The 13,879-nt window shown below is 39.2% G+C and overlaps 1 protein-coding gene across 1 annotated transcript in view; it reads left to right on the top strand.

Annotated features, from left to right (window-relative positions):
- LOC102209351 (NACHT, LRR and PYD domains-containing protein 3-like) overlaps positions 1-13,879 on the top strand; it is a 27,141-nt gene that overhangs the window by 3,567 nt on the left and 9,695 nt on the right. Inside the window, exons 2-6 of the mRNA XM_005754647.1 lie at positions 4,710-5,004; positions 5,505-7,284; positions 7,396-7,569; positions 7,996-8,169; positions 8,456-8,629. Coding sequence (XP_005754704.1) covers positions 4,710-5,004; positions 5,505-7,284; positions 7,396-7,569; positions 7,996-8,169; positions 8,456-8,629 — 2,597 coding nt within the window. The remainder of the gene's footprint in view (positions 1-4,709; positions 5,005-5,504; positions 7,285-7,395; positions 7,570-7,995; positions 8,170-8,455; positions 8,630-13,879) is intronic.

Genomic DNA, 13,879 nt, shown 5'->3' with positions numbered 1-13,879 from the left:
GCTGAAGATATCTACCTATTCGGAACCATGATAACAGGGTTCTTGCTGATCGGAGCTGGCTTGGCCCTGGCTTATCGGAGAATTAAAAAAGCGGAACCGGCTGTTTATACACCCCCCAAGGCTGCCCGCTGGGATTGAAACGATGGGAGGAGGCGCGACTTCTCAGAACGGGCTCATTGAGAGCAGCATGGTTAAGACCTTGGAGATGCTTACAGCTGCTGTGAATACTCAGAATAACACCTCTGAGCGTATATTGGATTACATCAAGGAGAGGCCTGCTCAGAATAACACCTTTGAGTGAAAGTTGGATTACATCGTGGAACAGCTCACTGCAGTCGTGAGTTCTCAGAATCGGTTCTCTGAGCAAAAGAATGACAACACCACGGAACGCAACTTTGATAACGTCATGGGGAAGCTCGCGGTTCTCCAATGGGAGATTGAGAGACCAGTGTCGGAGTGTTAAAGAACAGCTTTGAAATTTTCATGAGTTGTTGCAAAAGAAAAATACCATCATAATCTGGCTACCCCTTCGGCACGAGCAGTGGGCTCAAGGCTGTAGCTGAACAAAAACTCCCTGATAACGACTGTGTTGAGTCTGTTCCTTCCCATTCCATGCAAGGCCACCTGGGTTGGCTGGAAGACTGTTTACTTAGCCTGGCAGGGCGAAGGACACTGTCTCAGCTGAACTATGGACACGCACACACATACATATACTGATACTGATAAGCACTCACTGACGCATCACCCTCCCTACCCCGGATCCAACGCCACCTCCAACGCTTACCTCCCTTCTGATGTGGACATCGGGTCAGCTGGAGGCGCAGTCGAAGATTGCAGCGGTCCCAGATCAGATGTACACACTGGAACACTTTCCCATGTTGCTTGTCTGTGTTTATTGTACTATGGTGTGTTGATATCTGTGCATTCCTGTATTATCCCTTTGTGTTACACATTTTGATGTTTTTTTCCTCGCTACCTAGCCTGAGCTGTCTCCCCAATGTGATGTTTGTGTATTGTATGTACGGTCGGCAAGGTCTGTCATCTCGGTTGTGTCATCTCTCATCATCATCTCTAATCACACTTTAGATCTTGTTTTAACATATGGCATAGAAGCTGAACATTTAGCAATGTTTCCTGAAAATCCTCTCTCCTCTTATTATTTCCTGATAACATTTAAATTTACAATAATCGATTACACAGCAGTGGAGAGTAGACTTCATCACAGTAGATGTCTTTCTGAAAGTGCTGTAACTAAGTTTAAGAATATAATGCACCCACTGTTAGCATCTTCTATGCCCTGTACCAATATAGAGCAGAGCAGCTACCTGAACGCTACTCTAACAGAGGCTGTTTATCTTGTTAATAATTTAGCCTCCTCACTACGTATGACTCAAATCAGAAGTACTTGACTTCCTGGTATAATTCTCAAATGTACAATTTAAAAGATCATCCTTCAGTCTGGAAATATTATGTCTGAGCATCCGGTGTGTTTGTGGAGTGGACCCAATTGTAGACATGAAACGGAATCTTAACAAAAAATGGGCTGTTTACTTGGCCGAAAAACATGAATATAAAAAAGGGCAAAATGGACGCGGACAAAACAAAAAACCTAAACTGGGAAAAGCTAGACTGTGTAAACTATGAAAAACAACACATTAGCATGATTCTGAGCAGGAGTACAAGAGTAACTCTGACAAAAAAAAACTGTGAACATGAATCTTGATATGACTTGAACAGAATTATGAGGTACCCAGAATCTGACCTGACATGGACGGAGGAAAACAGAAGCACCAACAACAAACAGAGGGAGACAGAGGACCTAAATACACAGGAGGGTAATGAGGGAAGTGGAAATACCTGCGGAGACACAGCTGACACAAATAATCATGACACCAAAGGGAAAAGTAAAACTAAGCACATTAAACATAGAAACAAGACTTTCAAAATAAAACAGAAAACCTGGAGAGACATGAACTGGAACACAGAAGTTTGAGACAAGAGACAAAGAGAGGCAGCGAGAGAGGGAGAGGGACACAGAGGAGAGAGACACAAGAGGAACCTTCATAGACGAGGAGAGAACACATGACACATAGGAAAAGACTCAAATAGGAGAAACATAAACTAGACTAAACTCAACTAAATCCTAACTAATAATAACCACACAAGAACTTAACATATTTCCAATATAACCAAAGGAATCAAAAAACACAAAATAAACTTATAACGCTGGGTCACAGACAAAGCCCCTAACAGGAAATAGTTTGTTGCTCGGTAAAAAATTCCTCCTTTATGGAGCACTTTTTTGCTAGAACATCTTACTATTCATCACTGATTGAAGAAAATAATATCCAGCCTAGGTTTCTCTTCAGCACTGTAGACAGCCTGACAAAAAGTCAGAGTGAAAAGAAAATTACTCATAATCATTTCACAGACATAGCATTATCTATAGCTACTTTCAGTACCACTGATATTCCTTTTCTCCAATTGATCTTTCTGAGTTAACTTCAGTAATTACTTCCTCCAAACCATCAACGTGTCTTTTAGACCCCATTCCTATAAGACTGCTCAAAGAAGTCCTACCATTGATTAATGCTTCAGTCTTAAATATGATCAATCTATGTCTAATAATCGGCTATGTACCACGCTGGCAGTAGTTAAACCATTACTTAAAAAGCCATCTCTAGACCCAGTGGTCTTAGCTAATTAAAGGCCAGTCTCTAGCCTTCCTTTCATCTCAAAAATTCTTGAAATAGTTTCAGTCAGATTTCAGAGCCCATCACAGTACAGAAACTGCTTTAGTGAAGATTCTAAAGGATGTTTTTATGGCCTCTGACAGTGGAATCATCTCTGTGCTTATCCTGGTAGACCTCAGTGCAGCGTTCAATATGGTTGGCCATATAATCAATACTGTTGACTGCTATTAGAGCGAGTAGAGCATGCTGTAGGTATTACAGGTACTACGCTGCAGTAGTTTGTATCATATCTATCTAATAGACTCCAATTTGATCATGTAAATGGAGAGTCCTCTTCACACACTAAGGTTAATTATGGAGTTCAACAGGGTTGAGTGCTAGGATCCATTCTGTTTACACTATACATGCATAGCATACATTTTCACTGCTATGCAGATGACACCCAACTTGATCTATCCATGAAGCCAGATAACTCACACCAATTAGTTAAACTGCATCAGTGTCTTAAAGACATAAAGACCTGGGTGGCCTCTAACTTTCTACTTCTAAATTAAGATAAAACGAGGTTATTGCACTAGGCCCTGAAAATCTTAGATATATGGTATCTAACCAGATTTTTACTCTGGATGGCATTACCTTAGCCTCCAGTAGCACTGTGAGGAAACTTGGAGTCATTTTTGACCAGGATATGTCCTTCAATGCACATATTAAACAAATATGTAGGACTGCTTTCTTCCATTTATGCAATATCTCTAAAATTAGAAATATCCTGTCTCAGTGACACTGAAAAACTAGTTCATGCATTTATTACTTCTAGGTTGGACTACTAAAAAGAATGTCTGACTATGAAATGCACGATTTATTAAAAGAAACTGCTTTGGCTATAATGTGATTGACAAACACAGAGGGAGAAGTATTCCTCTGTATTTGAGTTAAAAAGAGATTATGTTAAAATGAATGTTCATTTGAAAATGAGCTAATGATAAAGTTGATTAATGACGTCAATTTGGATAAACTGAATGAAACATGAAGTATATTCAGAATCAGAATACTTTATTAATTCTGATTCTGATATTACAATTCAATTACATATGAATATACTATACTATGTTTCATTCAGTTTATCCAATTTAACTTCATCATTCATCAACTTTATCATTAGCTCATTTTTAAATGAACATTCATTTTAACATAATCTCTTTTGTGATGAAATTATTAACATTTCTATGTTAAGTACAACATAGAAAAGAAGAACATGTATTGAAGTGAAAATTTAAAGTTGAAACGTTTGAAACTTTTCTTTAAACCAAAAGAAAGAAAAGTCAGACAGATAGAGGATGATAAGGTGCAGCTGGAAATCGGGTGATTTAATGTGATGATCTGATATCAACCGTGGGATCAACTGCTGTCCAAACTTTGAACCTGCAAATCACCTTGAACCTGCCAAAAAATCACCATTTTTTGGCTTTTTCTGTTCTCATTTTTGCCATGTTAGATCGTAGATTCAAGAAGATTTGGATTTTCAATGTTTTCCTGCTGGCTTACAACTTCCAAAAATTTCCTCTGATTCCCTTTTGGGTAAAACCTTCAGAAGATTTGGAATTCCACTGTATTCCTGGGAGATTGAATTTCCAGTGGATTGACAGAGGGTTTCTTCTAATATTTGACAACATAGCAAGTCCAAGTTAGGATTTCTGATTCATGGTGGAAAGAATCTGTGCTAAACCCTCACTCTCCTTCTTTAGATATCTGCAGGTTTGGCATCACACATTTGTTTCTGAAGTATTTCTGCTGGTCCTTCCTTGTGACACCTGAGAGTTTCCTTTTCTTGTCCCCTTTAAAAGGGACAACAAGTTTATAGTCAACTTTTATTTTGTAATTTTTATGGCGTCCTGATGCTACTTACCTTTAGTTTGAACAAAGTAGTAATATAAAAAAGAATAATTACAGCTGCAGTGAATCACCCCAGCAATTATAGAACTGTTTCAGACGTGCGATTTTCTTTGATTTTGGCAGGGAAACATGATGTCAAATTCAACACGTGAAGAGCTGCTCCTAAGAGCACTGAAAGATCTGGGAGACAACGAGTTAAAAGAGTTCAAGTGGTACCTGCAAAAGTCTGACGTCCTGGAACGCTTCCCAATAATCCCAAAGAGCAGACTAGATAAGGCAGACAGGCCAGACACAGTGGATCAGATGCTGCAAACATACTGTGAAAACGTGCTTGAGGTCACCAAAAAGGTTTTGAGGAAGCTAGATAGGAATGACCTTGTGCAGATTTTAATTGACCCAAATGCAGAACCTGAAGCAGGTAAGTCATTGAATGATTAACACTCATATGAGAATGATTCCTGGTATGAGGTGCACTTTGTGATGACCATAATTCAGACAGAAAATGTATCTTATTACATTTTCAGTTTGTTATGAACCATGGCATAGAGATGGACTTGATAATTTCAGATGCTGTTCTTTACCTTAATACACAGATGGTAGATCTGAGACGATAGCAAGAAATGGCAATAGTGGGTTTGCGAGGTGAAAAGAATAATAAAGAATAGGACCTATTAATTGCTTTGATATGAAATGTACTTACCACACTCATGGACATGACAGTTATATTTTAATGTTGATGAACAAAACCGCTACAGAAATTTGGGTAATTACTGTTTTTTGCTAAGAACCTTTCCTTGCCATCCTAACCATATTCTGCTTATTTTCCATTGACAACTATCACAATTACATAAATGTACCCTATTTTTTCACAACTGACATTTACTCACATCTACTCTTACCATTTCACTGTTTATTTAGAGGGTTTTGCTGAGTTCCAGAAAAACCTCAAATCCAACCTGATGAAAAAGTTTCAGGAATCAGCTGAAAAACTTAAAAAAGGAGGTAAATCTAAGCTTCAAAATGAGACCTACACAGAGGTCTGCTTCAAAATAGAAAACAGCCAAGAGGTCAACAAGGAACATGAGATCAGACTAATTGAAAAAGCACACAGGAAACCAGACAGACCAGAAACAAGACTTCGATGTGAAGACATCTTCAAAGCTTCACCCATTAAAGACAAACCAATCAGAACAGTGCTGACAAAGGGAGTGGCTGGCATTGGGAAAACAGTCTCAACACAGAAGTTCACTCTGGACTGGGCTAAAGACAAAGCCAACCAGGACATCCACTTAACATTTCTATTCACTTTCAGAGAGGTGAATGTACTGGAAGACAAAAAGTTCAGTTTGGTGGAACTTGTGAATCATTTTTTTACTAAAAACAAAGAAGCAGGAATCTGCAGCTTTGAAGGGTTTAAGGTTGTGTTCATCTTTGATGGTCTGGATGAGTGTCGGTTTCCTCTGGACTTCCACAAAACTGCGATCCTGACTGATGCTACAGAATCCACCTCAGTCAGTGTGCTGCTGACAAATCTCATCCGGGGGGATCTGCTTCCTTCTGCTCGCCTTTGGATAACCACACGGCCTGCAGCAGCCAATCAGATCCCTTCTGAGTATGTAAACATTGTGACAGAAGTTATGGGGTTCACTGATGCTCAAAAACTAGACTACTTCAGAAAGAAATTCAGAGATGAGAAGCTTATTGGCAGAATGATCTCTCATATCAAAACTTCACAGAGCTTAAACATCATGTGCCACATTCCAGTCTTCTGCTGCATCACTGCTACAGTTCTGGAGGATATGTTGAAAACTAAAGATAAAGATGAGCTGCCCAAGACCCTGACTGAGATGTACATCCACCTTTTGATATCTCAAGCCAAAGTTAAGAAGGTCAAGCATCAGGGAGGAACTGATGCTGATCCACAGTGGAATCAAGCAAGCAAGGAGATGATTCTGTCTTTGGGAAAACTGGCTTTTGAGCAGCTACAGAAAGCCAACCTGATCTTTTATGAATCAGACTTGAAAGACTGTGGCATCAATGTCACAAGTGCCTCAGTATATGCAGGACTTTTTACAGAGATATTTAAAGAGGAGAGAGTGTTGCGCCAGGACAAAGTGTTTTCTTTTATCCACCTGAGTGTTCAGGAGTTTCTGGCTGCTCTGTATGTCCATATGACCTTTTTCAGTTCTGGACTCAATCTGCTGGACGAACTCCAACAATCATCCTGGATTTCTAGACTTTCAAGAAGTAAATCTAATCTCCACCAGAGGGCCGTGGACAAGGCCTTACAGAGCCCAAATGGACACCTGGACTTGTTCCTCCGTTTCCTTCTGGGTCTTTCACTGGAGACCAATCAGATTCTCTTACAAGGCCTACTGAGAAAGACAGGAAGTAGCTCACAGGAAACAGTCCAGTACATCAAGGAAAGGCTTGATGATGGTCTCCCTTCTGAGAAAAGCATCAATTTGTTTCACTGTTTGAATGAAGTGAATGATCATTCTCTATTGGAGGACATCCAAAAGTCATTGAGTTCAGGAAATCTTTACACGAATGATCTATTTCCATCTCAGTGGTCAGCTCTAGTCTTCATATTATTATCATCAGAAAATCTGGATGTCTTTGACCTGAAGAAATATTCAGCTTCAGAGGAGGTTCTTCTGAAGCTACTGCCTGTGGTTAAAGCCTCCAACAAAGCTTTGTAAGTGCTGTGATATCTATTAAAAGTCATTGGTTAGCTACTATTGATACTCATATGATGATTTTAAAATATGTTTTCAATGGTTTTCTCTGTTGTTGTTTAATTTTGCAGGTTGAGTTCTTGTAACCTGTCAGAGAAAAGTGTAAAAATTCTGTCTCCAGTGCTCAGCTCCCAGTCCTCTTGTCTGAGAGAGCTGGACCTGAGCAACAACAACCTGGAGGATTCAGGAGTGAAGATGCTTTCTACCATACTGGAGGGTCCACATTGTCAACTGGAAACTCTCAGGTCAGGAATGTTAGTGTTGGCTGATGCTCGTCTATGTTTCGCGGCATATTTTATTCTTAGTCTTGGTAAATTTAATTACTATTCAAATTTCTTCTTCATTGCAACATACAGTGTTGCATACATGTCTTAATTTCTCTTTGGTTTTGTGGGCTATTGTTTTAGTTTTAGTTTAGTTTTTTAGTATTAGTTAAATATTTGAGATCATCAAACACATTTTTATATCAGACAAAGCTAAAAAGATCTGCAGGTTTTTAAATGCTAATTGAATTTATTAAGGTAAAAAAAAACTATCCAGACTTAACTGGCCTTATGGGAAAAAGTGTCAATCTGTAGTTGATGTTGATTTGCATCAATTCTGTCTGTCTTTTTGTGCTAATTTAAAAATCATTGTTATTTTAACATGTCTAATGGTTTGTTTATAAACAGGCTGATTGGCTGTAACTTGTCATGGAGAAGCTGCGAAACTCTTTCTACAGTTATCAGCACACAGTCCTTAAATCTAAAAGAACTGGATGTGAGCAACAATGACCTGCAGGATTCAGGAGTACAACTTTTATCTGCTGGACTGGAGAGTAATCACTGTGTACTTCAAACTCTTAGGTCAGGACTCCACAGTTTCCTCATTTATAAATGATAAAGTGACATTACATATTACTTTATGATTTTTATCATCAAATTGGACAACTTTCATGTAGTTTTATTTCATTTCTTTGATTGATTTGATTTATTAATAATGTAACTGGACTTACTTGTGGAGTACAGTGGTATACAAAGGTACTATCTGCTATCTTTTTCATTTTCTTATTTGTGTCATTTTCAAATATCTGTTACCTAAATTTGTAAGGAAGTTTGTAACTTCAGAAAAAAATAACTGACTCAATTTCAGGCTATCAGGCTGTCAAGTCACAGAACAAGGCTGTGCTGCTCTGGCCTCAGCTCTGAGTTCAAACCCTTCCCATCTGAGAGAATTGGACCTGAGCTACAATCATCCAGGAGACCAAGGCGTGACTCTCCTTTCTTTTGGCCTGAAGGATAGACAATGCCAATTGGAAACACTCAGGTACGAACAGAGAATTAGCAGCCTACTAATTACTAATTAAAATACTTTTGAATATTAATCATATAATTAAACCTCTGAGGTTTCACTCAATATTGGTGATGACTTCTTGCTCCAAATGCTGCCCTTATATTTTGGAGATAAGTAAACAGGATTTATTTTGAAAAAATATAAATAGTTATTTAAACATGTCAGTGCATCATGGGTAATATGCTTTGGCAAAAAGGAAAGTTTTAAGCCTAATCTTAAAAGTAGAGAAAGTGTCTACCTCCTGAATCCAAACTGGAAGCTGCTTCCACAGAATAGGGGCCTGAAACCTGAATGCTCTGCCTCCCATTCTACTTTTAAATACTCTAGGAACAAGAAGTAAGATCTTGTATGTGAAGAGAAGGATTTTAAATACAATTCTTGATTTAACAGAGAGCCAAGGAAGAGAGGGAGTATGAGAGAAAAATGGTCTCTCTTTCTAGAGGCCATAAGAAGATCATTTGTAGCCTTCACTAATACAAACAAAAATGAGATAACACGGAGTATGGAATACAATGAATTTTAATATTGAACTTTAATACTACTACTACTACTAACAACAACAACAACAACAACAACAACAACAACAATAATAATAATAATAATAATAATAATAATAAGCAACAAATATATAAAATATAGAAGCAACATTGAAATTAAAGCTGCAAGCAGCGTTATGAGGGCCCTCACACCCCAGCGCATCGAGCCATGCCCACCACCTACACCAAGCATTTCCGATCTGATGTCACATTAATGGAATTCATGCGTAGAACCACCAGCTAAAATTTCATTTCGTTCAATGATAATTATAGTCGTCCCACTGGGTGGCGCTCTAACCATTACTGATAAATTGCTTGTCAAATATTTCCGAGCTTGACTCTTGACTCATGCCTGTGAAATTTGGGAGAGATTGGATATTGTGTTTTTGAGTGACAGCAGATTACTGCTTTTTGGCGAGTGATTGAAACTCCACGTGCCGCCATGACCACCCCGTTTCCCTAAACGTAAAAAGCTTCGCAATTTAACATCACAAAGGTCTTTAGATTCCCTGCACTGGAGATCATCTCGATCTGATTAAAATTCCTTGGAGGAGTTTGTCAAAGTACGAGGCCTGAAAAGAGGGGAAAATGTCACCAAAATTACACATTAATTTTAAAATGGCTGACTTCACATGGCTGATCACATAACAAGAAAGTCTTCATCACATTGGAGGTGTGGGCCAAATTTCAAGAGTTCTTGAGCTTTCTAAGCCCCTCAAATGTCCAAGCATTTCACTACATATCGTACTGTGTATGACTGTGTACGTGACAAATAAAATAAAATTTGAATTTGAAATGCCACTTCATCTTTCATGGTGAACCACCTTGCCACCAGGGTGCGCCATTAAGTTTAAACTCACAATTGTCTCACTGAAGCATCATGAGGGACTGATGTTAATATTCACCGCTTTTGAGGTGGACCTGATGAACCTGTGAAAACCAGTATATAGGGATGGGTATCGAAACCCGGTTCTTGTTGAGAACCGGTTCCCACTGTTTCAATTCCTTGGAATTGTTTGCCATTTTTGCAAACGATTCCCTTATCAATTCTAGTCACCCCGAATGACATCACCACATTGCAGAGTGTCATTTACTAAGTGGCTCAAACGCTCAAAAGTTTGGTTATACTTTACAAGAACGGTTAGATAGTAGATATTTCATTTAAGGGAGGAAACACTACGAATATGCAAAAGCATTTGCTCACAAAACACGCGATGACCTTAAATGAATGTCGTGTTTTTAATTCTGCTCCGGACTCATGAATCTCAACCCAGCAGCAGCGGTAACGTTTGTATGTCCTCTCCCGTTAATTCGGCAGGTAAATAATCAACTAACAGTGCATATTATGTTAGCGCGATCTGCCTTATTACAAAACCTGCCATTACTGTGCGCTGCATTTAGGTGACCATGATGAGAGAGACAGACAGAAGCTGTGTCCCAAAACGTCGGCTGCATCCTCCAGAGGACCTGGCCTTCGCAGTCTACGTGGGCTCAGTGTTGCCAACTTAGCGACTTTGTCGCTATATTTAGCGAGTTTTCAGACCCCCTTAGCGACTTTTTTTCTAAAAAAGCGACAAATCTGGTGACTTTTTCTGTTATTATTGGAGACTTATTTATGACGACTTTTTGACGTGAAAACGCTCTTTTCACGCTCTTACTCTCAACAAGCAGCGGTGCTGCCTTGGACACCTCGCCCGTGCCAAAGCACTCCCAGGCGGAGTATAGTCCTCCCCCAGCTGCTATCAGGGCAGGAGACATTCACACCTGTGCGTCCCAACTGCAAATGAATCGCGCATGAGCGAAGCCGCTGCTCCCGCACTGACTGTAACGCAGTCATGCTGTTTTGTGGATCACAAGGTTTAAAACTACTTATAAACACACACACTCACACACAAAGTAACTCCACCAGAGTGCCAATTTCGGGTCACTTTTGCTGGTCCAGGCCCGGATAAAGGAGCAGGGTTGGAATTGTGACATTAAAAAACAATAATTGCTAAAAGAAATTTAATTTGTAGTTCTAAATAAATTCTAACTGGGATGTTTTTTACTCACTTTATGTGTCTTCCACGATGTTATTTCTCTCTCCAACAACGTAGGTTACAATTACATTAGCATGACCAATTATGCAAATTAGGCGATGACATCATTTGGCGACTTCTAGCAACTTTTAGGACAGCCAATAGCGATTTTCCTTACTGAGGAGTTGGCAACACTGCGTGGGCTGGGTCCTTCGAAGACTGAGAAGGCCGGAAGTGTGAGGCTGTGAAACGGAACGGTCTAGCCTTCAGATTTGCGTCACCGCTGTGTCGGTGGAGTTTAATAAACTCGGCCGTCTGCTCGTTGCTATCTAAAATATAACAGGACACTGGCGTAAATTCTCGACCGTCTGACACTTCTGTTTAATCAGTTTTCTGTTTGATGTTTATTCAGCTGTGTGAAAATCCCGGAGGAACACACCAGATAGATTAATAACATTTTATTTTATTTAATCTAATAATCTAATAACTTTGATCTCAGCCAAAACGATTTACTCCGGAACAAATAAAACACTGAAAAAAAGACAAACAATTACATTTTTAAGTTATCCGAGTGACTTATATATCATGTTTAACCTGAGTAGCGAAAGAGCTGGGATCTGAAAACGACGAAGCCACGATTCCACTGCTCTCTCCGGCTCGAGTGACCACTGAACCCCCCGGCTTGCTATCCAGTGGGTGGCTAACAGACGTCTCTAAAAACGTCGGCGCACTTTTGCAAATATGCAATGTCTTGATAAACCAAGCAGATATTTGAAATTTACACAGCTTCTTTCTCGCCTGAAAATATGTTAAAAGTTTATTTTGTGACCCAGAAAGATTAATAAGAGTAATTTTAAAACTTAGTAGCGGCTGCCATTAATGGCAGCTGAAATTTGGCTGGGATATGGTGGGCCATGAAAGATACACCCGACCCATCCTTCAAATTCGGGGAAATGAAGGACGCATTTGTCGGCCACATTTGAAGGAGTTGACGAATTGGTTGGCTCAGATGCTGGCAGTTCTCGCTGCAGTCTACCGTTAGCGTCTCCTTTCAGGCCAGTATATACGAATGTCACCGAGCAGTGTCTAAGTTTGTGGTAAAAGGCTTGCACCCATGTGCCACAGCAGATGCCCTCGATTTTCGGTAAGTGAATGTGTTTAATTGTAGGCAGGGAAATTACTGGATATTCTTGTGTAATTGCTACAGAATAATTTATGTTACACTTTTTATTGTTACAGAAGAATATTTATTTTATTATTTTACGTTTACAATTTTTTTTCCTGGGGACCCCGTGACACCCCATTGAAGAACGATAGGCTGGATCTCTTAAGGATCTCTTAAGATCTCACTGTTGGGTTTGTAAGGCCATGTTACTCCTAAATTTCTATCTTGTTCAAAGAGAAGATATAAAACAAAGTTCTAAGCTAATTGACCTTAGTGTTCTCCTTTTAAAAAAAAAAAGAATCGATAAGAGAATCGATAAAGAATCGAATCGTTAAACAGAATCGAAAATGGAATCGGAATCTTGAAAATTTTATCAATACCCATCCCTACCAGTATATCAAAGTATAAGACATGACATTTCCTGTTCCCACTAGGTGGTGCTCTGTGTATTCCTAACAATGGGCATATCAATCTATTCAGGGCAAGTCTGTCATCATGCCTGTAATGTCTGGTACTGATCAGACTGGATTTCTTTGAGTTATACTAATTTGTTTCTTCATGGCGAGACATCAGTGTTCGCCATGCTGCTGGGGTCACACCCTTTCCTGAAGATGCACACATTTCAATGTATTGCCAACTCCTTAAGGCTTTTCTGGAGAAATATGAGGCTGCACACGTCACCCACCACAAAATCAGTATATCAAAGTATAAAACAGGACATTTCCTGTTCCCACTAGGTGGGGCTCTCCCTGATGTCAAATATGGCTATTGAAATATGTTCAGGGGTGAAGCCTTATCATATGTGTGTACTTCGGTCAAGATTGGACAATGTATGACAGAATGAGAGAGACAGTAAGATTTTCATGGCGAATCATCGAAATTCACTGTGGCGCCACGGCCATACGATTTCCCAAAAACTCAAAAGCTCCGCAATTTCACATGGCCCAGGTGTGTAGTTGATACTGACCAAATATGAAGCTTATACAATCAAATCCCAAGGAGGAGTTCGCAAAAGTACAAGCCCTGGAAATGGCAAAATGGGAGCCAAAATATCACCTTCAATCCAAAATGGCGGACTTCCTGTTGGGTTTGCATCAATGGGCCCACTGACTTTTTTGTTTGTGTCAGCATGATACACATGTGGGCCAAATTTGATTCATGTAGCTTAAACTGTGTGTTCGTAGGACTGCATTTAACAACGCATAGGTGGCGCTCCAGAGCCATTTTCCAATGCTCATATGTAAAACCATAAAAATACAAAATTTTTCACCAGACCTGACACGTGTGCAAAATTTCAAGAGTTTTTGAGCATGTTAAAGCCGTCAAAAGGCATTTGTTTTGCCTGAATAATAATAAGAAACGTAACAGATACAATGGTATGGAATGCCAGGACTGCCATAATTAATTAATTAAATACACCATTAAATAATTAATTAAATACACCATTAAATAATTAATTAAATGTGGCAATAATTAATTAAAATTGGAATTAATTAATTAAATA

Source organism: Pundamilia nyererei, unplaced genomic scaffold, assembly GCF_000239375.1.
Source record: "Pundamilia nyererei isolate P.nyererei 1_Seehausen unplaced genomic scaffold, PunNye1.0 scaffold00615, whole genome shotgun sequence".
NCBI lineage: Eukaryota > Metazoa > Chordata > Actinopteri > Cichliformes > Cichlidae > Pundamilia > Pundamilia nyererei.
This window is presented reverse-complemented; position numbering and strand designations above follow the sequence as displayed.